Source organism: Lepisosteus platostomus, chromosome 2, assembly GCF_059453375.1.
Source record: "Lepisosteus platostomus isolate fLepPlt1 chromosome 2, fLepPlt1.hap1, whole genome shotgun sequence".
Taxonomy (NCBI): Eukaryota; Metazoa; Chordata; class Actinopteri; order Semionotiformes; family Lepisosteidae; genus Lepisosteus; species Lepisosteus platostomus.
In genome coordinates, this window is record NC_142612.1 from 3,990,173 (window position 1) to 4,014,792 (window position 24,620).

Consider the following 24,620-nt stretch of genomic DNA (forward strand, 5'->3'; position numbering starts at 1 on the left):
CCCTTGCTTCTTCCTCCTGCCTCTCCTCTTTTCTCTCTCCCGCTTCTCTTAATGTGAACTTATACTGTGTCTTTCTGCCCTGCTCCTTTGCAATCATCAATCCACAGCCTGCCTAGGCATACCAAGATAAACGTTACTATTGTTTCTGCTCACAGGGATCCCCCAGAGCTCAGCAAGCATCCTCTCTCCTTTGAAGTTAGAAGTATTTACTCTTCCCAGTGTCACAAACTGTATCTGAGATCTAAGAGACACATCTCAAGTCACCCAAAGCTTGGGTGCTATATAATTCTATATATTATATATGCTGTTCCTGATTGCCATGAACATTACCAACACTAGTCCTGTTTTTTCCCCCACAATGCAATGCGTTGGTTCCGTTGGTTCTGTTGGTTCTGTTGGTTCTCTGGACTGTGGTCCCCCCTGTTTTAGATTCTGTCTTAAAAGGAAGCTCCCATAACCGCTGCCTTCTCACACACAGGACCGGAACTCGCTTGAAATGCTCCTTCACCAGTGCAGAGCCAGCTAGCGTGCAAGAGTACTTGAGAGCAAGCTACTGTTAAAGCATTTCGTTAAAATCTCACCTTGCTGGGCAGGTTCACCGGTGTCAACTTAATTACACTCGGTTGGATTTCATTAAGTCACGTGAACGTGTGTGTCTCGTGGGTCCCAGTCACGGGTAGTTTGTGCTTTGTGAGGAGCGGCGCTGAAGCTGGCAGCTGTGCTGTGTTCTGGTCGGTAACGGCGACGGTCCGGATCGCAGGTGGGCATCCGGAAGGTGTTTGCCGAGGTGCTGCCGTCCCACAAGGTAGCCAAGGTGCGGGAGCTGCAGGAGCGCGGCTGGAAGGTGGCCATGGTGGGCGATGGGGTGAACGACTCCCCCGCCCTGGCCAGGGCCGACGTGGGCATCGCCATCGGCACCGGCACCGACGTTGCCATCGAGGCCGCCGACGTGGTTCTGATCCGGGTGAGCTATCGCCCCCCCCGTCTCACTGGGCTGCGCGCGGGGCAGCCGCGGCTCGCGGGGCTGGGTCCAAGGTCCAGTTCGCGTCCCAGTGTCCCCGAGTTCCCGTTTCACCTCACTGTAGAAACCAGGCTTGATTTGGACCTGGAACTGCAACCAAAAAAACTCACTACAAGTGTGCGGTCCAATGTCACGAGGGGACATGCCATATTTTAGATTCTCTGGCTGGGTCCCAGAAACAGCCTTTTCTGGGGCAACAAAGCCATCATCACGGTTGATTAATGAACAGGTGGCGGTACCGTATTGTGCACCAAAGTCTAGCAAAAACAACACATCCTTCTGATCAGGTCAGTGAATCAGATGAGGATGTCAGCATTCTTGGCTGAGCCCTTAAACTGCTTGTGCAGAAAATGTGCCACTTTTCTACATTTGTAGTTTGCATCTGCTCTAAATCTACATATAGTCGACAGGATATTTTATGCATTGTCAGTTTCAGATGATTGTATACTTCTTTATAATATCTCCTCTTTTCCTATTTTTTCAATTCCTGAGAACTGGATAGAACAACACCTAAATTGATTTTTATTGCACAAGCGTTTATATATACTGTATATAATTGTGTGTACATTAAAGAATATTTTGTTTTCTTCCTCAGAATGATTTATTAGATGTTGTGGCCAGTATTGAAGTATCCAAGAAAACAGTGCAAAGAATAAGAATCAACTTTGTTTTTGCACTGATTTACAACTTGTTGGGAATACCTATAGCTGCAGGTGGGTAGAAGTCTAATCTGGAGATTCTAAGACACTGTAATACAGTGAATTCTTTCTGTAGAGAAGTGAGATGAAGCAGAGCACCGAAAATCAGATTTTAAGAACTAATGTTTACAGTTACACTATAACTACATAAAAGGTTAAAAAAGAGAGGAGGCTGATCGCAGTTCTGTTTGGTTGGATGTAGTTAATTGAACTTATAAAAGATGAGCTATAGCAAAATATGGAAAACCAAAAATTTGTGAATTATTACAATAGAAAAGTTGTCCCCTGTAATACATTTTGTGAAATGTTTTAAGATGCGTTTTTCATCAAATACTAAAGCATGTTTTGAGTTCAAGTGAAATCTCACAAAGTCACTGAAGGGAAATTCGTAATAAGAACCGTCAATTAAGATGATCAAGATCAACATCAAGATCATCTGATAATAATTCTATCGCCATTACAGTGAGATAGAACATAAATTATTTATTTGTGCTATTATGAATAGAAAATAATTAAGTTCCAGCCTGTTAAAAGAGAAAGTTCTGTATCTAATTGGCAACACAATAAAATTTTCATTTCCATCTCAGTTGGAAACAGCTTCATTTGAATCCTCAAGTGTGAATCTGCCCTCCCCTTTATTTCTTTTGTGGTGGGAAATCATGCGTTTTAACAACTTAACAACCGTTACTAGGAAAATGAACCTTCTTAGCTCCGGGCCCCACAGACTTAGGAATCGCTCCGCAATTGTGTATTTCGAAATGAAGCTTATTAATTTCCCCAGAGGAGTCTTTTTAGCTTCTAGGCTAAACTATTGCCTTTTCTGACTGTTTTTTGCTGTTCTGAGTAAAGGCTTTTTCGCAGCCCTATACTACTGTACGAACACTATGAATTTCTCTCCTACGCTGTGCTGCGAGATGTGTGTACAGTACGTGCTGCGAGTCTGTATTGCACGGCCGTGTGAGGCCGGCGCAGGGCGTTGTGGGTGTGTGTCACGAGAACTGTCCGTGTTGTCTTGCAGGTGTGTTCATGCCAGCAGGCTTGGTGTTGCAGCCCTGGATGGGGTCAGCAGCTATGGCAGCGTCCTCTGTCTCTGTGGTGGTGTCTTCGCTCTTACTCAAACTGTGAGTCCGCGCTAACGTCCCTGTGACGGCCTTCATCTAGAATCGCCCAATTGTTTTGGATTTAGTGCCCACCCGAATCGCAGTAGGCGGTCTTCCCTCGAAGATCGCTGGGAGCTGCTCCTGTAGTGCTCAGCAGAGAACGGGACAGTGAGACATGCTCCTCGACGCACCCGCCTTTCAGAGCTACTCCCCCGGTGGACAGGAGAGTGAGACCTGATTGGAGCAGCAGCAGTTGCTGACATCACTGCGAGTCTGCAGGTGTCCGACAGGTCACAGAAGTCCCTATTTGTGTGAGAATGGAGAGAGCCCACAGCAGGCTAATTCCACCCCTAACCCGTAACCAGCCGCACACTGACACTTGGGAATCCCAAGTTACGATTGGCTAGTGACAAGTCAAACCTGCAGCTTCCGGATTATAGAGATTATCCCGCTGTCTATCCAAACACCCTTACTGGTTGTCGCACCTGGGAATTCCATTGAAGTGATAATGATTATGCAATATATCCCCATGTGCCTTGTGTTGCTCTTATTTTCTCTCCTGTTTTGACTTGTTGAAGTTTTAATTCTGTTTTCTCTCACTGATTAAGACACGAACTGAGTGAGGCACAATAGTAATCAACCAGCTTGGCGGTATACGTCAGGTTAACAGGACTTTATGAAGTTCAGAGAGAATAATGACATGATGTGAAAATGAATTTCACACTGCCTTGAGCACAGTAATAACCCCCGAGGTGTTCTTTGTATGAAGGCCTAGTATTTTGCATTTTAGAGCTACATTCGCCTTGTAAGGAAGTCATGAGAATAATGTTGTTAGATTGTTTGGGATGTGACCACAATGCCCCTGAGAAAGGAGTCTGACATACTGTAAGGAGTTGTAATCTTTAAACGAGTCGTTTGTGACAAAACCTAGTGCCCACAGCCTCTTCTGTCTCCCTCACATTACCTCAGAGTCCAAGAAATGGCCATTCACAATCCCAGCCACTACAAAAACCATCAATAAATGAGAACAGACAAGGAACCATGCAAGGAGTAAGAGCGAAAGGGACCCAGAGACTTTGATCATTGGTTCTACTGTAGCTGGAAATTTCTTAAAAGAAGAGATTTGTGTTTGAACATTTTTGAATGTTATACAGTAAAACCCCCTCTTCCCCACCGGGCAGCATTGTAATTCTGAAATGGAGTGTTTGCAGGAAAGAGCTGCTTGTCAGGGAGAGGGCTGATACTCTGTGATAGGCCGTTAATGAAAGCAATCTAGATTGAGAAGGTGTCACGGTCACAGAAAATGTTATTTCCTCTGAGCGAACAGCCTGCACTCTCGGTAGGAGCCTCACCTCGGACGCACTTAATAAAAGGGGCCTTCGCCTCAGGGCACTGCCCTTTTCCCACATCTATACAGCTGTTTGACATTTACACTCTGCCTCATTACTAATTTAAATGCAATTGCTTTCAGGACAGTGATATTACCAGTGTCTTGTTTTTATTGACTGTTCAGTTATCCATTTCTTATTTCACGGGTGAAGATAATGTCAGTTCCCGAAAACCATTTACTTCTCATGCGCTGACGTAGTCCCAAACATTCCTGTTAATGAATAAAATCAACTTTATTAAATAAATTGTTAACAATACATCAGGTGGTCCTTTACTAATTTACATATTCTGGACCATGAATGTGTGAGAGATCCAGGCTACAAACACTGGATCAACGACCGAGAGGCACATTGGTCATTTCATAATATACAATAATCGTATAATCAATTTTTTTAAATCATTGAAGATGGATGGATGCAATCTTTTTACCCTACTGTACCCCATCAGATTTCCAGGTCTGACAGGCCTGGTTAACTGTTCATACGGACATAACTTTTACATAGAACAGTCCCATGTGACGTTCAAGCATTCCTATTTTCCAGTTAACGAGTGTCTTGATTCCAGCATGTGAAGCAGTCTTAGAGACGGCCTCTCTCATGGCCAATTTATTGTCATCACGGTGCTCAACAGTTCAATCCGTGAGTTTCGTGTGCACCAGGAACAGGCAGCTCTGGCCCACGAGTGTTGGGTTCCTGCAGGTGTTCCAGGCACCTTTCCAATAGCACCTGGAAAAGCACAGCTAAGTCGTCTTCCTCTCCACTTAATGGGGTTCGAGATGGAGTGAAAACGTGAACCTCACTCGGCCCTGCGGAACCAGGGTTGTCTGCCACAGATGTTTGCCATTCTTGAACTAAACTGCCTAAAGAAAACACAAATATCCATCCACACGTACTTGTTGTTGATTTGCAAGGGGCAGGCCAGAGGTCGGCCTCTCACTCGCCCGGTGTGATGTGGCCTCTGTTTCCCCAGCTACAAGAAGACCTCGGTGGAGCACTACGAGAGCCGCGCCCAGGGTCACATGAAGAGCCTGAGTCCCTCTGAGGTCAGCGTGCACATAGGACTGGACGACCGCCATCGCGGCAGCGGGTGGGACCGGTCGAGCCGCGCCAGCTGGCGGCTGCTGTCCTCGCGCGCTGACTGGGGTCCTGGGCCGGGGGGCTCCCTCGGCGACACTCGCTCCTTACTGGGCCACGAGAGGACCGAAGGACTCATCGTCTAGGCGGCTGGCCGGCGGCGGGGGCGGCGCTCTCTGCTCGGGGAAAGGGCTGGAGCGGTCCTGTGGAGTCTCGGGTTCGATCAGCACTTCTCTGGTCATTTGAAGGCCCCGGTGGCGCTAGGACAGGTCAAGATGGGCCGGAGGCGTCGCCAGGCTGCTTTGAAGTTCTAGCCCCAGGACAAACGGGCATTCTGCCATTTCCCACCCTTTGCTTTTTCTAGACATATCCCGCCAAAAGTGCTTTACCGTAACAACATGTTTCAAGTTGAATGTGCTTTTTTTGCTGCTGGTAGAGAAAAAACATACAGTGTCACGACGAAAGTAAGGTTTTGCCAGCAGCTTATATATTTTACACACAGGTGCCATCATAACGTCCTCCTGTGTCTGCTAAATGTTTCTCTGTGTCATTGTCATGATTCTACCATACATTTTAAGTTTATTTTCCAAATTTAGTCCTAAATTTAGTCATAACAAATCCTTGCATTTAAACAGAACTTTCCATCCCAAAGGATGACCGTGCAGCCAGGCAGTTAGGACTTAGATCTCTTCTCTAGGACAGCGCCCCCTAGAGCTGGGCATCCCCAGGTGTCTTATTGAGGCGCCGGCTTGCAAGTTCTGGCCCAGAGCAAAGAGCGCCACCTCCTGGTCCACCAGCACCGCCTGCAGCAGCAGCTTGGCTTTCCATTAAGGTGGTGCGGTATGGGACCGCAGTTAATTCATTCCTTACACTTGTATAGCGCTGTACTGGACACTTTACAGGTCATGGGGATCCCCCCCACCACCAGTGTGCAGCCCCACCTGTGAGATGCACCAGTACACTCCCCACACACCAGCTCTCAGTGGGGAGGAGAGCAGAGTGATGAAGCCAGTTCAGAGATGGGGATTATTAGGAGGCCATGACTGGTAAAAGCCAATGGAAAAATTTGGCCAGGACACCGGGGTAACACCCCTACTCTTTTCGAGAAGTGCCCTGGGATTTTTAATGACCACAGAGAGTCACCCAAAGGATGGCTCCTTTTTTACAACATAATGTCCCTATGCTCACTGACTACTCACAAGACTGCAGGGTGAGCTCCCTACAGATTCAATTTATAATCTGCTGAGTGCTCCTTTCTGGTCCAGCCAACACCTCTTCCAGCAGCAGCCTTAGTTTTTCCCAGGAGGTCTCCTATCCAGGTACTGACCAGGCTCACACCTGCTGAGCTCCAGTGGGTTGCCAGTTGTGAGATGCAGGGCGATAGAGCACCATCTCTACAAAGCCAATGCAGTTAACCTATCTGTGGATGGCATTGTGTGCTTCAAGTTAATCAAAATTGAAGAATTCAGGTGTGATATTTGATCTCAGCCTTTTGAATTTTGGCCCTCATACAGAATGTGATAAAAATAATATTCTTCTGTCTCAGAAATATTATCAGTCATGGAGATATTGGTTAGTGGGGCCAGCAGGGGGCGCTGACTCTCTGCGGTCTTTGTGGGTCCTAATGCACCAGGATAGTGACAGGGACACTGTACTGTAAAAAGGCACCGTCCTTCAGATGAGGACCAAGTCCTGATTCTCTGTGGTCATTAAAAATCCCAGGGTGTTCCCCAGTATAGGGGTGTCACCCCGGCATTCTGGCCAAATTTCCCATTGGCCCCTACCAATCAACTAGAAAAGACCTATATAAGTGCAAGGAATTATTATTATTATGTCCGTTGTTGTCTTTGCTGCAGAAAAGCTAGTCAACACATTTGTATTTTCCAGAATTGATTACTACGATACCCTACTTACTGGGGTGTCTAAATCCACACCGAACAAACGTTAATATGTTCAGAATTCAGAATCCTGACCAGGTGGCATGCAAGTGATCACATTACTCCTGTCCTGGAGTCCCTGCACTGGCTTCCTATCAGGTTTGGAGTGGACTTTCCAGGTTTGGAAGTCCTCATGCTCACCATTGGGCTCTACATGGCTTGGCACCTCAGTACCTGTCTGACTTATTATCTGCCTTCTCCCCACCTCGCAAAACTTCGTTCATCTGACTCTGGTCTTCAATGTGTCCCTCACGCTCCTTTACATTCTGTGGGTAACAGGATCTTCCCTTGCCGCGCCCCAAAGCTCTGGAATTCTGTCCCCAAGGATATCAGAGAGACATCTACTCTGAGTGCATTAAAATGCAGACTCCAAACCTGCCTTATCAGAAAGGCTTTTATTTAAGTACTGTGTCAGAGAGGTCTGGGACTACATATTTTACTGAATGTAAGTTTTACTGAATGAAATCAAGTTCCCAGACCATGACAGAACATATAAGTGTGTGCTACTTTAGGTGGTTGGTACTGGTTATTTATCTAAAATAGTCATCTAGCCATGCTTACTGATTGGCAAAGGTTCATGACATGGAGGAATTAAAGCCATTAAGCCTGCAAAAAAGATTCTGCAACAATCTTGGCTTTTTTGTTAGTTGTATCCCTTCATTGAAACTTGCATTTGGATCCCTCTAAAACACTAAGTGCACGAGGGAATCGTACATTTTTTTCAAACGTGTTTAATGGGACATGATGTCCAAGATGGGTGGTCTCACACATCTTGACAGACAAACTGCCATGTTTTGGATATGTCTTTGTAATACCAGTAGTTTTCGCTGAGCCTGAACTTGCTGTTTACGGCACTCTGACATAAAGTACATTTAAATGCCCAGCAATAGTGCTAATTTATAGCCTGCGTTATCCACTCAGTGCAATAAGAAGGATCGTAATGCTCTTAGCACCCGATAGCACCAGGGAAAAACAAGCTATAAACCCAGTGAACAAAAAGGCTGCTGGCTGAACCAGTTGATTCAGAGCCGCGTTTCTAAGTGATTCATCACCGTGGTCTCCAATTCCACGCCTGGGGGATCCAGCATGTGTCCAGGTATTCTAGTAACTGGGAGAGGATGTAAAACTGGCCCAGTCCAGCCAGTAATGAGCTAACTCAGGCTGTCAAGAGCCGAGATGGAACAAAAAGCACTGCAGGACTAGGACTGAGGGCCATGTTTTAAACCATCTTCGACTTCTTTCTTTTGGTTCGGGAATCCCTGGTTCTGATTGAGGGCTTGTCACAGCCTGAACCAGCTTGTTCTGGGCTGAATGGGACCAGTTCCACAGCGTCTCTCGGTTTTTTCAGGTGCTGCAGGTCTTACTAGGAAAACCTCTATTGTTATATATAAGCGGGATTTATTTTAATACCAGGTATGATCCAGACATTTTCTTGTGTTTGTGAATTTAAATTAATGTTAAAAACAGGGTCCTAATGAAAATGTATAAGAAGTTATCTTTTAACAGAACCTAAGATACTTGACTCAAAGACAATCCCATATACAGATTGGCAATATTTGTGTTTTTATTTTCTACTGTATTCTACTGTATTTGGCTTTTCAAGGAATTTTTTTAATATTTGTCTTTGATGTACATATAATGTGAATTTACACAAATATGTTTTCATTTGCTTTTTGAACAAAGTTATTTTTTGCATATAGACATGAAGATTAATAGCTGTTATATATGAAGCAAAATCTACTTTTAGACCAACAATATGTAAATTGAAGATAATACGGGTACATGGTTGGTACATTTTATACCACAAGAAGGATGTTTGATAAATATCAGTGCAAAGTAGTGCAGGATTTATTGATCTCTTTATTGATGCTCCTCAATCACCCAGTTGATAACACCGAAATTGCTCTGTGAGCTGTCGGCGAGGGGGGTATAATTCATTGTACTCTGTTTGAGATGGTACAGTATATCTGAAAGTATGCATCACAAAATTATGAATAAAGTGGATTTAAAGGGTTACCGCTGTGCTGTCTGAGCAAAATACCCTTTTCCAGCCGTGTAAAATGCATTCTGTTACCTGCAGCGTGTGACAAGCAACGATGACAAAAAATCAACGACTGGGCAAGCTCGAGAGTGTGAATTGATTTATTTCCAACACAAGATGCCAGCTAATGCATCTGATAAAGGGGCATGTAAAGGGTTAATGTCAAGCTAAGAAGTAAAAAAGAAAATTCTGGCTGTGGAGACAAGGTTTTCTTCAGGTGTGTTGGTAGAGAGGGACAGAGTTCAGAAATAGGATTTTGTAAAGTTGGTACTCGGCCAGAATGCTTTTCAATGTGGAATGAACCAGTCCATGTTCCTTTGCTGTTCGCGGTTCACTGGTAAAGCTGCCCAGTTACTTCTTCAGACTGGAAAAAAAAGAGAGGTTTGGTACAAACCTTCTTACAATTTTTCAAAAATCCACACTTCTTTCCACTGCATTAAAATTTGAATCAAATAAATCTTCACATTTAACTGGCATTCATAGCAAACCTCCTTCTTTAAAAGCTGAAGGTGTCTCATTATAAGAAGCTGTGCTCATGTACGTGGTGGCACAATAGACAGTAATTACAGTAATTATGAGCCTTGTGCACAAACAGCTTCTCTTTGTTCTGTGGCAACAATGCGATTGGTTATCCCTGAATGTATCCTATTCTGGTGCTGTTGTGCGTTCCGCCCCTTCAGTTTTTTTATTCTCCATCAATGGATCATGGTCGTTACTTAACAAGTATTTTTTCTTCACGGCCACAGTATTTACAGGGTGTGCTTAGCATTACCACAGAGCAGTTTCCATTTCCAGGCAGTAACAGAGCACTACCATGCCCTGTCTCTTCCCTGTACAGTATCTCTTGTACTGGTTTGTTGTGTCTACAAAGAATAACGTGTCATGTACACAGCAGTACTGCTTTGTTTCCACTGCTGTCACTTGCTGCTGTACAGTATGTGGCCTGAGCATGAGGAAGACATGTTGAGCCAGGAGAAAATATCCAAAGATATTTTTACTCACCTGCTGTGCTGAACTATGCATTGGCAGAACCGTAGAGCTCATCACATCTTCTTGCTCAAATAGGACTCTTAAGAAAAATAATATTGCCGTAAAGCTCTGAAAAATAGACATTATTTTAAAGAGAATTGTAATCCCCCTTTTACTGGCCTGGCTGGTTGTTAAGTCAAAATGTCCTGGTTTGAGTTTGCTATAACCTCTATGTAACCTACGGAAGCAAGACAGCCCCAAAACATAGTAAACACTGAGCCATATTTCACAGAGGGAATGTTTTCCCAGCACCTTTCTTAAACATTTTTAAATTAACATGCTGATAACCATGTCCAAAAAGCCCAATTTTCATTTCATTTTACCTTAAGACATAGTTCCTAAATGTCTTTCAGGCATAGCTGGGAAAATAAGTGTCTCCTCTTTTTGCGTTTCTGTTCTATGTTTTGGTGTTTAAAGATATGTTTATACCTTTTACCTCCATGCATCCGTTTTCCTACCGCTTCAGCTAATTCAGTGTTGTGGGGGAGCCGGAGACAGGCTCGGGGCAAGATACACCCTGGACAGGGCTCAGACAGACACCGACACACACAGACACGTACACCTGGACCAATTCTCCCAGAACCTAACAGTTTCTGGACTGTTGTAGGAAACCCATGCACACACAGGAAGAGCGTACGAACTCCTTGCAGATAGCACCCAAGTCCAGAACTGGACCCAGAGCCCTAGCACTGAGAGGCAATAATGCTCACCGCTGATCCACTGGGCCACCCTCTCTCTTCTCTCATTTTCAGGCTATAGTACATGTGTCCAGGTCTAAAACTGCCGAGTGGTTGTTAGGGTGAATATACAGTAAACTGCGCTTGTGTTTTATAACAGAGTGGGAGGAGATGTGCTGATCTCTCTCTGCTTGGCTCTCTGGAGGGCCTTCTAAAAACACATACTTCAAAACTACACTGAACTGCGCCCTGACTTCTTCAGTCCCTAAACTACAAAGTGGAGCTGTGGATTCTGCATTATGTGGATTCTTTTGAAGACATTCTCCAACTTGTGGAGATAAGTGACTGTTTGCCTGCAGCCTTAGGAGAGTTTTCTGACCTTAAGCACGCTACTGCTGAATGATTTCCATGTGTCTCTGCTCCATGTTTAACCCAGGGAAACAGGAAAACTTCAGAGCCTCTGTACAGTCCTAGGGGTTTCCAGTGTAACTCTGAAGATCAGAGTGTTGTTGTTGGATTTTATTGAGAGGAATACTTAGGTGTGTGAATTTTGCTCTCACATTTTCTGGACTTCAGTTTTTTGTCAAATTTGACTTTGGGCTGTGCACTATCGCAATTACAACAAATCATTTTTTGATGTTTGAGGTGCAATTCCACGTACTGTAGCATGTGAAACCAGTATATAACTCAATCTGATATTTTATGTTTTTTGTTGCTTTTTCATCAGGGGTATCAATCTGAAAAAATCTGGAGGGAGCTGTACATCCAGAGGCTTTTAAACATGAGTCTCAGTCTTTTCTACAGCAGGTGCAAGAACACTTGTGCAGCAGAGTAAAGAACCATTGATTGGTGGTCATCCTTGTGCTGTGCTTCTCAATTGGTTCTTATTAATATTCAAGTAGACATTTTGATTAAGTGTGGAAGAAGCAAGCTTATAATTATGTGTGTGCATAAAATACCAGTGTGGTACGGCATCATAGCCTCTAGTCAGTTCTAATTTCCATATCACGTTAATGAGGTTTCTTGCTGTGTGCTTTGTTATGCAATGCACTGCTTAATATAGACAAGAGCAAGAGATTTGACTGTGTGCAGAGATCTAAGATCACTTTATTATATATTATATGATAAATGTATTATATATATATTAGGAATTTGTCTTTGCACATACCCCAGCTTGCTCTCCATGGGACACACAGACAGGGAGAGAAGCTTGGGGTCAGAGCGCAGGGTCAGCCATTTATACAGCACCCCTGGAGCAGCTGGGGTGAAGGGCCTTGCTCAGGGGCCCAACAGAGTAAGATACCTCTGCCGGCCGCAGGATTTGAACCGGCAACCTTCCAGCCACAGGCGCAGATCCTGAGCCACAGAGCCACCACTCCACCCTCAACTCTCAGTCAACGATTCAGGTCCTCACTCTGCACACAGTACAACGTTCGTTTGTAAACAGGTTAAAGTGCAGTAGGTTTGAGAGATGATGTTGTGGTAAGGTTCTGTATATATATTTATTACTGAATGTGTACGTTTACATTCCAGTGATTAAGAAGAACACACTTGGAAAATGGAGCAGTCCTCATCCAGGAATTTCTTCTCCAAACTCAAAACCTGTCAACACTGCTCACTCTTTGACTGTTTTACACAACCTTACGTCTTATTTCTTATTTTCTTATTTCTGACTTTTTCGTTAGTTCAGACTTGGCTGTGCATGCAACAGCTACTGCAAGTAAGTTATACTGGATCTATGCATTTTCTGTTTCAAAATAAGTATGATCATGAAGTAAATTGTTCTGAATTGGTCGTGATAACACTTAACTGAGCCTCTAAATAACGAGCTTAGATTTTAAAATAATTTAAAAGAATCCCAGGATGGTATTTGAAGCTTCATGCATTCCCAAGCAGTGCTGTGGATTGCTTGTCTCTGTAATAGTCACTAAAGAACCACTAACGAGCAGGTAGTTGCTTTCCCTGGTGAACACTTTTCTCTGTGCAATTTTGTAATAACTTTATTTTTATACTGATCCTAATTCTCCATGTGATTTTCAGAGGATGTTGTTTGTTGCTCTGGGAAGGTGAGAATAGCACTAAAGCTTTATAAAGATCTGATTTTTAAAGATTGCAGAGGAGGTATCCTACATGGGACCTCTATTATCTAGATTTATATGAAGAGGGGAAAAACGTGTTGTTCCCAAAAAATATTTTTATTTAGGAATATTTATCTCTTATTTATTTAGGAAACTGCATTTCAATGTGTAGTCAAAATCTCAGCTCTTTACCTTCTTAATATACTTTTTTCAACTTCTCAGTGTTCTCAATGAAACTGTATTTACTGTAAGAGAAAAGCGAAACAGACCTCATTTGTTTTAACATCTCTTTCTACAATGAATGCTGTAATTCATAAAGGGACGTTTAACTACTGTCATTCAAGTGCCTGTTCATGCGGCCAGCCTATTTTTGTACAGGAAGATAAGAACATCGGAAAGCTTGTATTTTCTTTCACATTCTCCTGCTATGGATGAAAGCATGAGCATGAGACGTTCTTCCCGTATTAAGGTGGGTTTCCTCCGGGTATATTTCCCAGGCCACCGTGACCCAGAAATGGACAAGCGGCTGTCGAAAATGATATGATGACTGATATGTATTTGTATCATTTTGTTTTGTTTTTACTGCAGTTTTGCGGAGCGCCAGAAGCTAGAGGTGTACTGTAGTAAGGTGTACAGTACGACGACCCCTATCTTTGACCCCAAGATAGTGTTCAGTTCAGGAAAGGATATGATGAAAAGCAACGCATGAAGTATAATTAATAGCCTAATAGCGCGTGTGTTTTTTTCCCATAAAATTGGAATTGCAGTCTCCAGCTTGATTGTACGTTAAAATTCTGGGTTTGGGTCCTTCCTGAGGTCTTTCCTTCAAGACTGGATACATCCGACACACAGTGCTGACAGGTTTCTGTTGCAGTCGCTCTGCTTAACCCGCTGTATCAGGTTTTACAACAGAGGGTCCCATCTTTCTGCTCATTCATTAAAGGCAAAAGACTCCACTTATTCATGAACTCGGATCTTAACTGAATGTTAGAAAGACAAAAAAAATTACATAATCTATTCATAGTGTGGGCGCACTTGATTGAAATACAAATGATCTGCTCTCAAAACTGGGAGTTTAAACAGTTTGGTATTAGCACATCAGAGAATATTCCATGAAAAGAAACGCTACACTATTCTATTGTTTCCCTTTAACATTAGGACAGGTTTTGTCGATTTCCATTGTCAGAGTTGCAAGTGAATATTAAAACTCTGCTGAAACAGTGCACGACATCTTCGTACAACCTTTACGATCATCTTTATGTTTTTATAGATACAGTATGTCCCAGTTACTGTATATGTAGAAACTTGTAGCCGTAAGTTATATTCGTAATTGTAGTGACTTACGATTAAACCGTTACTAAAATATTTCTATTCGCACGAAATCTGCAGATATCGAAAATTTGATTTCAGTCTAAACGGTAGTACAGTTTAGAGGTCCCAGATTTACCCCCACAAATCGCTATCATTTTCATGATCAGTTCTTTTATACACTGCGAGGATAACGTTTTTTTTCCTTTGCACCCCTAAAACCAAACGCAAACATAAAAAAAGAAATGCGACAGATTTCTTTCTCATACGTGTTCATTCGTGGAAAAGCAATATTAAGTCTAAAATAAGTAATTTGCTAGAGGCATTTGTCAAAGACAAGAATATCTTTAACAAATGTCACACGATGTTTAACGTGCCTGAAGGGCGAGTATCCCATGTCGATACCAACGTGGGAAACTGTCTTGAAGCCTCGAATCCGCAGGACGACTCCCAGTCGCCTCAGTTCGCGCAGTGGAGCACTGAGATGCGTCTGGTCAAGCTGCAGCACAGAGGATATCCAGCGGCTGCGTTCACCTCTGAATAAATGAAGGCAAAACTACGCATGAAGGTGGCAGGTCGAGCAAAGGAACTATTCTGGCATCGTTTAATCCGTCGAGTCTTTGATAAATGCTGCACTTCACATCGCTCAGTATTTCCAAGTGATTGCCTTCAGTGAATAATCTTTGCTACAAATCCTCTGCAAGGTTGGTTTTCACTACTTCATTCTTTTAAGAGACTTAGCATTTTTCCTTCTACAAGTAAAGCGCTACTTGATGATATTAACCGACACATCTCGCCTGATATAAGCCTTTGGGTCGATGTTCACTGGTTATACTTCATCTTTCATGAAGACTTATTGTCGGTTGCCGTAAGACTAATACAGATGTAAAATGTAATGTTAAGCACAGTTCGGCCATTTCACACTTTGCTATTTTATTTCGTTTCAAGACGACTTCCCTCAAAAGCTGAACCTGTATATCTAGGAACTGTTGAGAATGATATAAAGAATGTGTTATACAGTATGTCAAGTTCTGTGCATGCAGGTTCAAGTTATTCAGCCGTTCAACGCAACGCGATGCCTGCGGTAGAAAGTGTATGTTTGCTGTGAGGGGGTTCAGTCAGAAGTCGGCTGGGAACAGACTTGTTATCTCGCAGCGTTTTCCAGCGCATACAGTACAGTAGGTGCAGGTTTGCCTGGTGAATCGGGAAGAGCGTCCAGAGTACAGGGACCCGGGCTGTGTCCAGCGCTGTTTCATAGGATCTCATATCTCCAGTGAGATGCACGTATGACCAGCCAGTTAATCCATTGTGCAAATGGCGGTTTTGACTCATTAAGTCTAATGAATGAACTAATCATTGGTCTCATTAAAACAACCAAACAAACAATAACCAACGAGGGTGGAAGGCTTCCTCAAGACCTATCAGATTGACCCGGTGTTTCTCACCTACGATTGATTTGGACAGGTCGTGGAACATGATTTCATAAAGCCCAGTAAATATTAATATGGTATTTATTTCGGACCTTCTGAAGTCAGTGCCGCGGTATTTAATGTATATATTATGAAAAGAGGAACAGTTATCATCTCTGGGGCAAATTGAAATGACAGTGTATTTAATTAAATGAAGGTCCATATACTTATACATATACGTATGACCACTATTCTGGTATTGGCTTGAAAACCTTACAAATCTTCTACTGCACCTTTGATACACCCACAAATAAATATGAGTCTGCTGATCGTTTCTTTCTTGATGTGATTAATTCCATCATGAAAATAGGAGAGCAGGGTAACCTAATCCATTCTTGCTCCAGGTATGCATTGGTGCCTTGTTTGCTAGTCAGTCAATATTAAATACTGTACTACTAAAAAAATTCAACAGTAAAAAATGGATTGACTTTGGCAAAGAGGTGCCAACGTTTCTGAGACATTGCATGTACTGTAATTTGTTTTCAAGAAAATAACTGAGACTTTTTAAATCAAGTAACAGGACTCCAAATCCATTATATCTACATTATTCTATAGAAAGAGACAAACACCCTCAGTTATATGAGGGCAGTACATGCTTTACTCCCAGTCTGTGATGTTTTGGTAATAGTGCATTTAGTTCTTTTGCAGCTTATCAGATGAGTGCCTGAGAGTGCTCACACAAGCTCTTCATTGTAAGACATTTGCATATGAAATGCAAAATTGTCACCTTTGATGGACACCCTGTTATTATGATCCTTTCAATGATAAAAATTATCTGGTTCTCCTATATCCTCCGGGAGGGCAACTAGTGGTTTCTAGATTAGGTCTAACTTTGCTCTCATATGTTGACAGCCAGCAGCTTACACATGGTGCATAATGCAGTTTTTTTCCTGTGTGTTTGTGCATTGCAATTGATTCTTATCACCATCAATCACGCCATTGCCATTCCCATTCATTAAATGTGTGCCATATAAACTTAAAAATACACAGCAGGGGCAAATTGCTGTCACTGAAAATAATCAAATGTGTATTTTAATGCAAGTGAGAACTCACGGGGAATAGGGATTCCATGGGATATGGAAATCAGGAGTACACTGGGGTAGTTCCTTTTTTTAAACTGGTTTGCAGAACCACATTTTTTGGCTCGCATGTTGGAGCTGCACACAATGCAATGCCCTGTTTTCAATTTCCTTGTCACCACCACACTGCTTCTTATTTGTATGTCATCATTGTAGACGTGCTTGTCACTGTAGCACATCTTCAAGTTTGCATATTTCTGATTTTGCCGATCTTTCCAGTTCACAGGCGTTGCGCAGTTCGGCTTTGACATTGGTAATTTCCCAGGTGTTAAAGCAGGTATGATCAGCTCTGTGATCACTGGTAACCTCACTCTCTACTCTGCTTGCAAAGCGTGTGAGGGCCAAGGAAACTGCTCAGCAACATTTGCAAAGTATAGTACGGTGTCTCACTGCATTGATAGAGTACAGTACGTGATGGTGAGGATCTGTTGATGTAAGTTTGGAAACAGTGGAAAAGTTGAAGATGCGTCATGTAAGTGACTTTGATCGCTGGAGTTTTTGGGGATGTTGGCATGTACCTGTAAATAACCTGGATGCACCAGGGAGTTTTGGATCAGGTATTTTAGCTTAACTTTTGATAGGAGGTTTGTGGTACTCATTCCTTTTCAAGTGCTTAATTAAGTTCTACTGTTCCTCTTAACTAATTCTCAGTGTGGTCATTAAGCTCCAGTTTCAAGAGCTACAGGATCCTCGTGGTGTCTCACCAGCTTCCAGGTCTCATTTACAGAACTGTACTAGTCATATGCTGTACATATACTTCTCTCCAAAAAAAACATGCTGTCCTCTGCAACAAGCCATCTCTATGGATTAAAAGTGTTGCCTTTACATAGCAAAAAAGCTGACATTCTAGCTCAGTCTTTTCATAAGCACGTTCTTGGTCATCATAAGGAGTATGCAAGTTCTGAAACTACCCCCTTTTTGGATCTCTGTATTTATGAGCTGATGCCTATTGACATGGGAAATAAGTATGTTAGTCTTTACCAACTTAAAAAAATAGATTGTGATGGAAGCAATGCCTGGTTCTAGATACAGTGTAAAGTTGTTTGATGCCTACAGGGAGATATACATCTTGTATAATTAATGAATGTTATGGGGAAATCGCCACTCAGGAAGCTTTAGTAAACAGCTTACAGCTTTCCGCAGCTCAGGGAGAATAAGAGAGATACTGTTTTTCACCCCTCAGGCTCTACCTGTAGCGATTACAGCTCAGCTATCTGTTACAGGTGCTTTTTCAGAACATGTACTTTTCTCTCTACAAGCAGGGTCAGAGAATGGTTAATCTAGGAGGTTCAGACAGCAGCTTTCAAGGATGTGGTTGTGAAAAGCAACCCAAGATCCAGAAATATGCAAACTCAAGAGAAAAAGGCAATGATAACTTAGGGGAAAGGCACAATATGAGAAGACTGCAACAGCATGTCCAGGACAGGTCATAAAGAAGAAAGCCTAACTTGTAAAATAACCATGAATGGAAAAGTACAGGTACTGTTTGGCACAAATTATTAACTACTGAAAGCCCATTTCCAAAAACCTAATATTTTCCACTTCAATAGAGTAATTAGAGCAATTCAGGAACTGAAGGTTCACATGTAATAACAGACACTGCAGTGGTCCTCCAAGAGTCAGGATGTTCCAGCTCACCGGTCACACCAGCAGCTGCAGTACCTGAACATCCCAACTGTAGACTAAGGATTGTTTGCTTCCATGTGAGAGCTTTCTTTGAATTAGCCCGTTTTCAATCCACATCGTTTCCCAGAATACTAAGAACTTGTATTCTTTCCACTTAAGACTTTTGAGGGATATGGAATCTTAATCCATTTATTAAGAGTTCTCTGTTCTGTGGCCAATCTGATTAACCGAAATGAAACTGTTGTTTTATCTTTTATAGCAGAGAACATCAGATTAGCTTCCAGGATGACTGCTGGACTGGAGAAAGCCTGTCACAGGTGCATTTCCCGGATTGCCAGTAACGGTGAGTCCTCTCCCAGGCGCGTGACTTTTTTAATCTCATGAGAGAGCTCGTCCTCAGCCGGCACTTACCCACCGAGCTCCTGTTTGACATTTTCCAAAATGCACTCCACCGCCTTTAGCACATTTCATTATTTTTTTATTGCTGATTAGTACATGCATAGGCCAGAAAATCTATCTGACTTATCAATTATCATTTGGAAGATGTGGGAGAGAAAGAAATGTCAGAAAAAGAAACATAAACAAGTTGTAATTGACCCCTCTGTAAATTCAATGGTTGCTGTGAGTGCTGGTAGCACTAAAATAACATAGCTTGCTGTCCTTGATGTATTCTGAAACTTTTAATCCAGATTGGACCGTAGAGGGACACTGTATGTGTGGTTGTGTTACACCTCTTTATTGCACTAGTACCTGAAGAGCTGGTAGATATTTTTTAATTCGTCCAATTTAGCTCATCATAACGAGTTATCCAGAACAAAGTATGAATGAAAGCTTGAACACACTGCAGCCCTGCACCAGAACTGCACTCAGTGCTCTTAATGATGATTTCCTGCGGACTGCTCTCAACTACAGCTCCCTAGAGCCTCAATAGAGGAACGGAGGTCGAAAAGCTCTCTGGCCACTGTACAGGCCCATTATGTGTGCTGGGAGGAGTCGGAGTCTCAGGATGTGAAATGAGTGTCATGAGTCAATGGTGTGCTGGTACTGGCTCATGAAGCAATTCAAAGTGTGATTCGTTAATACCAGTCCAGGTGGAAAAGGAATGCTGGGGGAGGGGAGTGGGGCCATAAAGAATCTCCTTGAAGAAGTCTGACCCAGTCCAGGTGCTGTTCTGAGCTTCTCTAGGCAGAAGGATCAGCCACAGCACAGATCACCATGTACTGGGAACTTGTTCTTCGATTTTTTAAGAATTCCCCGATGCTAAATCCAAAATAAGAACCTGATTGATTATTCAATCCTTGTTTTTTCCAGCATGCTTTATTTTTGGACTGCTGGCGTTTCTGGCTGTGCCTCTCACCATGGCTTTAGTAGGTAAGAGAAGGACTCCCTCCATACCAACATTGCTTAAAGTAAAAAACAATTTCCACCCAGCCTCATTATAGTACTGTAGGATGATATGGTTTGGTTCTGAGGGCATAATGTTTATGGAACTGTTTGGTTTTTATTTTGTTTCCAGGAATAAAGAATTTGGAGGACTGTCCTGTTCAGCCCATGATACCTCTGTATTTGCTAGTCGGAGGAGTTGTTGGCAGTTTAAAGGTGATTTGTTCAAGTTTTTTAGGTATCTTAATCTGAGATTTCAAAGATATCACCGTATACACACATGGCCTGCTTTCATTCTTGGAAGATTCAATAGGGCTTAAATTCAGAAATCGAATCAATTGAGTTTTTTTTTACCTTTCTGGGAGAGATATCCTATTGGTTTCAAAAATAGGTGGTATATGTGAACATGAGTGGGGATTTTCTTTTGCCACTTAAAAAGCACTGAAAAACACTGGAAGAACTTGCAATTCTCAGCATACTGGGGGATTCTTTGTAAATAAAGAGTAAGGAAAAGATCCCTAATACAGTGTTATGTAATAGAGGTTTTATTTTGATCCATCAACCTAAGCTATGTTTTGTGTAATTCAATTCTATCAATTTAATTTGGCCTGAGTTTCGTTATTCAGCCATCATATTGAATAAGATTAAGAGCAGTGACTAGAGAACTGACTATTTCTGCCTGTTTCAATGGGCTTAAGGTTAATGGCACACATTCTGCGTTGTGCTCTCTTATGCTGTCAAAAGCCTGTTTGCATTATCACTAGAATTCTTTTTTTGCCCTGTCCCTGATTTCTGAAAAGTTTTAGGATCAGTTTGTTTGTCCCACTGTGAAATGCCACCCTCTCATTCAGCTTCGGCAGCGATGTCAGCGTGGCTGTTTTGGGAATCCTCTTTTAGAGAGGACCGCGAGACACTCCAGAGTGCGAGAGGCCGCTGGTTGCAGCTACTAAGATGGCGTGTCGCTCTGCTTGCCCGCTCACAGGTGACGCTCCTGCTGTATGACATCACGAAGATGAGGTCGCTTCTTTCCAAGTCCGTGGTCATCGACGACGACGACGACGACGAGTACCCCTGGCGGCTGAACGCGCACAAGTACTACCTCCACATCGTCCTCAGTCTGTTCCTCTTCATCTGGTTCATCCTGGGAAACTACTGGGTCTTCTCCGTCTACCTGCCCAACTTCATTCCACCGTTCCATCGCCCCAGCGACTACTGCGAGAAGTCCCTGTATGTCTTCGCGGTCTGCGTCCTGGGCCTCAGTTACACGGTGCTGGCTCTGCTGCTGCTCTGCACGGCCTGCCTGCACGTCCTCTCCCGGCGCGGTGCCCGGGCGGAGGACGACTGAGGCTCTGGTCGGCTGGAGAGGTCAAGCCCTGCCGGTGCACGTCTCTGTGTTTGCAAACAGGGGGAGGCGCTGAGGAGTCGTTTCCACTCTCCAGCAATGTGAAACCAGAACACACATACAGCTGTTAAGGGCCAGGGCTTTATTCCCAGTGAAGCACGCTGTATCGGCACGCAATTGATTTCCGCACCTTAGCGGACGGAGGACAATGGAAAGTCATGGTGGTTAATACCACTAATCATGGTGTTAATACTGAGTAATTCCCTCTGTACATTTCCATTCTGCCATCAGGTCTTTGACTTGGATGCTTTGCAGAATGAGAAAGTGGAGCTTATTGAATGTTTTACAGTATTTGCCATGTCTTTGACAGCCCTTATTTGCAGGTTGAAAGCTGTTTCAGTGAGAAAAGTCGAGTATCAATTCTCGGTCAGAGGGTTTCTCTACTCCACCTTTCGTATTTGTCACGTTAATATTTAAACACCTTGACAAGGATTCATATTTTCAGCAGAGTGAAAGTCCTTTAAATATGCATGATATAAAGAAAGGATGTCATTTGTCACATGAAGTGCTGTTCTACATTTTATACAAAAAGGGTATTATGTAATAATCTTATGTGACAATATAACTGACACAGATCCCATCCCATTCTGACAAATTAACCCTTACAGTGCTATGTGTAAAATGGGTTTTGTTGTTTTCTCACCATTGATATTATATAGCATGTGAGGACTCATGTTAATTAACATTCCTTCCAAAGCCGTGAGCAGTTTGGCTAGTTTATCAGGGTGTTTGCCCCTATTACAATCAGATTTTAGTAACAGCAGCACAGCATTACAATGCCTTCCAAAAATACTGGGACAGCAAGGTACTTCAATAAGCAAGGTAATCAATATAGCTAAGCTTTGCTACAGCCACTTTGAGTGTGAATTACCCAATCAATATACACAGTACTGGACAGCACGTGGTCAGCATTCCTGCCTCGCAGTGCTGGGGCCCTGGGTTCAGTTCTGGACCTGGGGTGCTGTCTGTGTGGAGTCTGCATGTTCTCCCTGTGTTGGTGTGGGCTTCCTCCAGGTGCTTCACCCACGGTTCAAAAACATACTGGTTCCTTCTTGGATAATGAGCGCTGGTGTGAGTGTCTGTGTGTGCCCTGCGATGGACTGGTGTCGGATCTGGGGTGCCCTGTTAATGCACTTCTTGCTTGATGAGACAGGCTCTGGCTCCCCAGCGACCCTTAATTGGAAGAAGCAGTTAGAAAATGGAGGGATCGATTCACATGTCAGTCTCACAATCACAAACGAAAATTGCTTTTGTAAATAAAAAATAACAGGAAGTGACAGCTTATATTAAAAAATAAGTTTTGACTTTGTTGTCCCAATACTTTTGGGGGGGCACAACAGACCTAGTGGTTTATACTGTATATTGGAATGGAAATTGCTTGTTAATGTGTTGAAGGTCTTGTGTGAGACATTTGCTTGTAGAAGTGGCCTTGAAATGTGAAAAATGCTGCTTTAATTTTTAATAGAAAAGCTGTGTGATTCTATAGCATTTCATGTATTGATTTAACAAGTCTTGTTTTTTTTATGCGGGGTAGATTGCATTGATGTTTTTAATCGCACTTGAAATGTAACTTGGTCTGGCTTTTTTTCTCATCTCTTGTAATGAGAAATTCTGCATTCAGGAGTGTGCATTAAGATGAAAGAGATTACACTCTTGTGTAAATATATTTCAGCAGCAATGCCCATGAGAAGGGTCAGATCAAAAGTAGTTTTTTTTATTATTAGTGGTGTTTTTGCTCTGCTGTTGTATTACTTTGGTATATAAAGTAGGTGAAAACTGCATGGGGCTTTTAATGAAAATTGTCATCTTAGTTAAAATGGCAGTTTTTTTTCACCTGTCTGCTCTGTGTTGTAAGTAGGGAGAGGCAGAAAGCCTGTCTGAACTTTAAGTACAATAATCAAAACATTCCTAGTGAGGAATACACTGCAATGTATTCATTCAAGAACACGAATAATGACTTTAGTGCCAATCAACCGCTACAGAGCTTTTAAAGTTTTTAACATCAGCTTAACTACAATTGAATGTTGTAATTTTAGTGGATGCTGGTGTTTAATGCAAATCTGTTAATCATTCTTTATGGGTACTCATATAATCCACATTGCAGTGCTTATGTGCAAAAGAAAACATCCGAAGGTTTTTTTTTAAACTTTTCACAAATGGTTTAACCAGCGTTTTAAGAAGATAAGAGCATCTGAAAGTTAGCAATTGATGTGGCCCATCTAGATCAGTTGGATTTTAGTAGCTACTGTAGGTGGCATGAAGATCTCACCCAGCTGTCTCCTGAGAGGTAATGACTTCAACAAGATGGCTGGGTAGCTTCACACTCACACAAACCCTGCGTGGAAGGGTTTGACAGCCCAAAATAATATACCGTAAACAGTATGTGAGCTATGAGAATATCGAGCGTTATAGGTTTTATACTGTAAAGGATGGTCAATATTTTTGTTTCTTCCTGATTTATTTGTCTGCACTCTTCCAATAATTCTTCTCCATTTGTAACTTATTTCTTTTTTAATGGTACATTTTGTAATGGCATGCAATAACAAATTTGACTTGTTTTAAATCCTCTTCCTTCAGCATGTCGAGCATTCTTGTAGAGGTGTGTATTGTCTGCAATACTTAAGACTGACGCAAAATAAATTATTTCACTATAACATGGTCAGAGCTTAGTTGTTTACCCTCAAAACAGCATCTACTGCCAGTGCTAATAATCTACTTTTTTTAAGTCAATTGATTGCTCAACAGGCTTAAACTATTCATTTTCATGTTTCTTTTTGATCCATCGTACTAATAGCCTTCCAGCACTTCAGTACCTCGAAAGGACACCATCCAAACGTCCTGGCTCTTACTTGTAAAGTTGTTTTTTATTGCAACAACAATAACAGATACAAATACGTGCAAGATGACAAATATCATCAAGTCGCTGCTTACAAAAAAAAACGTTAAGTGAGGTAATTATAAAGTACGCACAGCTTTCGTATTCTCCCAATTTGAAAAGGTTTTGAGGTGTACGCGCTTATGTGTATTTTAAAACTGTTCCGACTGTGGGTCTCTTCTCAAACCATTGCATTTTTTTTGTACATAATGACGAGCAAGTGCAGTGATTAAATCAATAACAAAACGATGTTACTGGGTTTTTTTTCCGCGTGCATAAAAGGTGACATAACACCCATCTCCCTAAGGGAAGCGTCCTCGTTTCCACTGTATTGCGGATCGATCCGGAATGTTTTTGAACAGCGGAGGTTACATTGTTTCATCCCAAGCGCGCCGGCTTCCGCAACGCCGGTCTTCCCGTCGACCCCTGTTACAA

At 42.5% G+C, this 24,620-nt stretch overlaps 2 protein-coding genes across 9 annotated transcripts in view; both read left to right on the forward strand.

The window, feature by feature from the left end:
• atp7b (ATPase copper transporting beta) overlaps nt 1–5,872 on the forward strand; it is a 29,858-nt gene extending 23,986 nt beyond the window's left edge. For all 3 annotated transcript variants that reach the window (XM_088646580.1, XM_088646574.1, XM_088646579.1), the window contains exons 18-21: nt 761–964; nt 1,617–1,734; nt 2,738–2,840; nt 5,178–5,872. In XM_088646580.1, coding sequence (XP_088502706.1) covers nt 761–964; nt 1,617–1,734; nt 2,738–2,840; nt 5,178–5,427 — 675 coding nt within the window. In that variant the 3' untranslated portion in view covers nt 5,428–5,872. The remainder of the gene's footprint in view (nt 1–760; nt 965–1,616; nt 1,735–2,737; nt 2,841–5,177) is intronic.
• Nucleotides 5,873–13,465: 7,593 nt separating this feature from the next.
• LOC148675741 (transmembrane protein 272-like) lies at nt 13,466–24,434 on the forward strand. Of its 6 annotated transcripts, none has more exons than XM_088646621.1 (5): nt 13,466–13,512; nt 18,785–18,868; nt 19,837–19,896; nt 20,042–20,124; nt 20,891–24,434. In XM_088646621.1, the coding sequence occupies exons 2-5, from the start codon at nt 18,811–18,813 to the stop codon at nt 21,251–21,253; spliced, it is 564 nt and encodes a 187-aa protein (XP_088502747.1). In that variant the 5' UTR covers nt 13,466–13,512; nt 18,785–18,810; the 3' UTR covers nt 21,254–24,434. The 6 variants fall into 6 exon arrangements, with proteins under 6 accessions (XP_088502747.1, XP_088502751.1, XP_088502737.1 ...); XM_088646611.1 differs by lacking the exon at nt 13,466–13,512 and adding an exon at nt 14,148–15,055; XM_088646616.1 differs by lacking the exon at nt 13,466–13,512 and adding an exon at nt 17,184–17,371.
• The last annotated feature ends 186 nt before the right edge of the window (nt 24,435–24,620 follow it).

Excerpts from the sequence above, each read along its gene's own strand:
- LOC148675741 (XM_088646621.1), top strand. The coding sequence starts at position 18,811 with ATGACTGCTGGACTGGAGAAAGCCTGTCACAGGTGCATTTCCCGGATT. Across the intron at positions 18,869-19,836 it reads TTCCCGGATTGCCAGTAACG|CATGCTTTATTTTTGGACTG; the intron begins GTGAGTCCTCTC and ends TGTTTTTTCCAG. Across the intron at positions 19,897-20,041 it reads TCTCACCATGGCTTTAGTAG|GAATAAAGAATTTGGAGGAC; the intron begins GTAAGAGAAGGA and ends TTTTGTTTCCAG.